The 4,662-nt window shown below is 49.7% G+C and overlaps 1 protein-coding gene across 3 annotated transcripts; it reads right to left on the reverse strand.

The window, feature by feature from the left end:
- Positions 1-1,939: 1,939 nt before the first annotated feature.
- Positions 1,940-4,385, reverse strand: LOC144457478 (uncharacterized). Of its 3 annotated transcripts, none has more exons than XM_078154726.1 (3): positions 2,425-4,385; positions 2,177-2,329; positions 1,940-2,045 (listed from the first exon to the last, which is right to left on the reverse strand). In XM_078154726.1, exon 1 carries the CDS (start codon positions 4,243-4,245, stop codon positions 3,841-3,843), a length of 405 nt encoding a protein of 134 aa, XP_078010852.1. In that variant the 5' UTR covers positions 4,246-4,385; the 3' UTR covers positions 1,940-2,045; positions 2,177-2,329; positions 2,425-3,840. The 3 variants fall into 3 exon arrangements, with proteins under 3 accessions (XP_078010852.1, XP_078010853.1, XP_078010851.1); XM_078154727.1 differs by having other exon boundaries at positions 2,177-2,356; XM_078154725.1 differs by having other exon boundaries at positions 2,177-4,385.
- Between the last annotated feature and the right edge of the window lie 277 nt (positions 4,386-4,662).

Raw genomic sequence — 4,662 nt, forward strand, 5'->3', positions numbered from 1 at the left:
TTATATTATAGCCAGAGTTACAACTAAACATAGAAGAATCATAGCACACATTTACAGAACAGGTTTGACAGGATTCAGGAACTCCTAGGCAGAGTTACAACTAAATGTGGAAGAATTATAGCACATAGTTACAGAATTAACAGGTTTAACAGGATTTGGGAACTTAACTTATAGCTAGAGTTATAATTAAACATGGAAGAATTATAGTGCATATTTACACAGTTAATAGGATTTGATAATTTGTAATTACAATCATAATAAAGTGAGAGGCAAACATTTTAGCCTCACCAGAACATAAATAAGCTCTGCAATACTGTTGGTTAATTTTCCCTCTCTCTCTTTCTCTCGCTCTCTCTTTATTTCACCTCAGCATTGCATTGTCCAACCACTCCTGCAACTTCTTTGTTGACAACATGGGCCAGTTCTTTTGTTGATGGCCACCCTCACTGATACAGAAGCTCCTGCCACCATCCATCTCTGTTATGGGAATATAACATCTTGGAATTAGAAGACTCCCAAGTCATCTTTCAGATGTTCTGGAATTCACAAAGTCACTGCCAGTTCTGTACATGTGCCCATTGGCATACTAGTTTTACTAAAATCCAGAAAGAACAAATACAGTGAAAGTAGGGTGGCTGGGATTACTAATTCTACTAAGGTCAGGAAAGAACAAACACAATAAAGGTAGGGGCAGCCATGAACTGGCTGCATGGAGGTCAGGTGGGATTCAGGGCAACTGCCCCTTCCCCCACCCAACTCTGGGGACCCAGCTGGAATCAGTTTACATGATTCACAGTGGGAAAGGAAGAAAGCTCTTGATAATCCTGTGTCTGCTGAGTACTTCTAGCTCAGCAGAGAATTAGAGACATCTTTAATAAATCAACAAACCTTTATTAAACATTTACTATGTGCCAAGCACTGTGTTAAGTGCTGGAGATAAGAAAAAAGCAAAAATAGTCCCTGTGGGAGACCATATATGTATATATATATGTATATACATGTAAAAATCAATTCAAACAAGATAGATACAGAGAAGATGGCACTGTAGAGTGCAAGCCCTCACTGACAAAAATCACACGTGGCCAGTAGCAAGCTCCTAAATGTCCACTGGAAGTATACCTCATATTTGTTTTTTTTTCCCTATTTGATCCCTAGCATCTCTCTATCTGTGATTTCAGATAGGGAAAAGAACAAGAATGAACACAGTTGACAGGAAGCATACAGAAAACATCTGCCTGTGCTTTGCACAACCCATGTTACATATAATAATGAAAGACATAATTGTAGCATCTTAGAGTGAGACCCCAAATCAATCTAGTTCAACCAGTTCAACCCTACAATTTAGCCTTTGCCTGAAGACCTCCAAGGAGAGAGAACCCATTAACTCCTCAGGCAGTCTATTCTAATTTGGGGCAGCATTAAATTATTAGGAAATTTTTTTCTTGCCATCCAACTTAAATTTACTTCTTGGCAACTTCCTCCCATCACTCCTGGCTCTGCCCACTCATAATTATGACCCACCAGTGCCCCATATTTCTCTACCAAGCCCCAAAGGCTCCAAGTATGGTCCCACCCTGGGATGATGGTTAGACCATGTGCCTCTTGTCTGGTGACCAACCTAGGTAAAGTCATCACCAGCTGGGTCACAAGATGATGAATTTTTTGACTATCACAATCCTTCGAGTTTATTTTTATCAGCTTGTTATACAAAAACAAATACAGACTGGAAGAGTGAATAAAGTTCCCAACCCAATTCTTGCTGAAAACCAACCAACCAACCTCAAGTCGTTATCATTCTCATAGGTATCTCTCTTCCCTTCTATTCCCTCTTCCCTTTTCCCCATCACCTCTTCAACTCTGGGTTGCAATCCCCAGAATGAATCCCATTCAACTTATTTGAACCCAATCACCCAAATCCAAAGATAGCACAACAAGCCAATGAGAGTTCAATGAACCCAAGTTTTACTTGAACACTTTGCCTCCTCTTGCCTTGGGCCCAACTGGACTGTCTGCTTGAACTCTTTCCTTCCTCCAGGGAGTTTCATCTGGGGATTGTAATAAAGACATTTCACACAATGAAATACCATTAACAGCAGGTCGTAAGGAGCTTTGGTGTCCCCCCCCCCCAAATAAGGAGCTTCTTCCTCTATCCAGATGGAATGAATGTTGTCTATACCTTGCTGGGGACTGGAAGAATGGCTGAGCTGTTGCATCCCTCATGAATGTAAATGGGAGTGAGGTTTTTCCATCGGGGACATCCCCAAGACCCAGAGCTAAGGTCTCCTCCACATTCTATAGCCTCCTAGATTTCCATTTGTCATGGGCAGTGCTGGGAAGGGAAAAGGAAAGACAGAGGCTGAGACAGAAAAATAGACAGACGACTTTGGGCAAGCACTTAATTGCTTTGGGCCTCAGTTTCCTCACCTGTAAAATGAGGGAGTCAGGCTAGATGGCCTGTAAGGTCCCTTCCAGCTCTAAATATATGAACCATGCTTATAGGTTTTCTGCATGTGGGCAGAGCAGAGAGGGTGTAACAAAACAACCTTCAGCTCCTTGGGGGTAGGGCATGCTTCACGTTTGTCTTCGTGTCCCTGAAGGAGGGCACACATTAGGCACTTAGAAGATACTTGCTGGATCGAGTTAAATGGGAGGGGGAAGGAGATGGGAAGATTAATATACATAAGGAACCACAGATACAGAGGAAGGACAAAGTGCCAGAAAGTTATCTCTTCAGAGGAGGAGGAAGCAAAGTGGAAATGTATCCAGACTACAACCCTTCCGAAGGAATACTTCCTCCATCAGAGGCACAGAAAGGGTTGGTCCCTTCCTATGATCCAACAAGCTAGTCCGTACAGCCCATAGGTGACGAAAAAGAGCAGGAAGACAGAAGAGATGTACCACTTCCCAATGTCAGGGGAGTGAGTGGGCTGCCAGGTCACTGATGCAGAAGCTTCCACCAGACAAATTGAAGGTGTGGATCTGGAAATCCTGGGGACTCTCCAGCTCAGGGAGTGACTGGTGTGGGGCAGCAGAAGGGCCCCCTTAGGGCCCACAGATTGGCAGGGGAAGGAGTAGGTGCTGGGAGCCCCAACATGCCAGGTACTGAGGAAGCCAGGTTAGCTGCCCATCTGGGTCTCAAATCTATCCATTGTGGCCCTGACAGAATGTGACCCTGGGCAGAAGGGGTGGACCAGAGCAGACCCCAGTGTCAGGAAGGGTTCACAGAAGCTTTTGTAGATCGGACCAGGTTTGTCATAGAATCATCCCAGTTGGAGCTGGTCAAATTGGTTCAAGGTGTGGGTGACAGGTTACAGGAAATTGCTAAATCCAGGACAGGATGCAGGGATCCTGAGTGAAGGTTGGCCAGCTGGCCAGGGGTTATCCTCATGTCTTTCCCTCAGGTTCCCAGTTACTACAGACCCATCGGGGACCACCCTGGAAAGGGACCCACCCTGGCCTGTCCCGGAAGGGCCCATAGCAGTGAGCAAGGCTGCACGTCCTCATTTTCCCTCCTGACAGTCAACACCTGACCCAGGATCTCACCTTAGGCCCGGAGTACTGGAGGGGATGGGGAAAGAGGGAGAGAAGAGGATAGGAAAGGGGATGGGTGGAGGGAGGAAGAATGGGAAAGGAGCGCGTAGGGAGGATGGGGGAAGGGAGAGATGGAAGGATGGAGAAGGAGAGGGATTGGAGAATTCCAGACCCAAGCTGGCCAGGTCTGGCAGGCCTGGGGCGGCAGGGCAGGCGCACCAGCTGCAGCGGAGGGAGGGGGTGACCGTCAGTCTGGTCCAGGGCGGGGAGAGGGCGCCTCCCAACCTCTCTAACCCGTCTGGTGAAAGGTCAAGGTGGCAGCCGCTCCAGGCGGCCGCCGGGAGGTGGGGGCGCCCTCCTGGGGTGGGGGTTGGGGATGAGGGTGGGCAGACGCTGTCCAGCGCGGGGCCACAGGCTGAGGAATCCTCCGGACGCAGCTTCCTCTGGGGACGCAGCAGCAGCAGCAGCAGCAGCGGCGGGGTCCCATCGGTCCGGGGGCTCTTCTCCTAGGCGGGCAACAGCTGGAAGCGGGCGGGGACCTGGCTGGCCTACGTCTCTAGCCAAGACACTGCAGCAGGGGCGGAGGCGGCGGCGGCGGCGGCGGCGGCAGCGGCAGCAGCATCTCTGCGGAAAGATGCTGCTGGTCTCCAGGGTCAGGGTCTCAACGCTCTGCAGGTCCGGGACGGACAAGAGAGACCCTGGGGGCCCAGTCATCCTCTCCAGCCGGGCCGGCCGCTGGAGTCTGCGGGCCCCAGCGGCCGGCCCGCTCGCGGTCCAGCTCTGGCTTCCTTTCCCCTGGCTGAGGCTGCCGGACTGCGGCAGAGGAGGGAGGCGCTAAAAGGGGCCGCCCCAGCCTCCATCCCGCAGTCTCTGAGGGAGCAGGCGCGGTCGCCATGGAGACAGAGCCGGGCTCTCTGCAGTGATGCGCTCCTCGCGTAATTGACCACAGCTGCAGTCTGGCCGGCCTCACATCAGCTGACCTGTCTTGCTCTCCATGGGAACTGGGATGGAGGGGACACAATGTCTGGCATATGGCAGACGCTTAATAAATGCTCATTAATTGACTTGGAAACCATAGTGTATACACTGTTGTAGGGGCCAGGAATATTTATCCTAGAAAATGAGAAGATA

The sequence above is a fragment of the Phascolarctos cinereus genome, unplaced genomic scaffold, assembly GCF_003287225.1.
Source record: "Phascolarctos cinereus isolate Bilbo 61053 unplaced genomic scaffold, phaCin_HiC Scaffold_5;HRSCAF=322, whole genome shotgun sequence".
NCBI lineage: Eukaryota > Metazoa > Chordata > Mammalia > Diprotodontia > Phascolarctidae > Phascolarctos > Phascolarctos cinereus.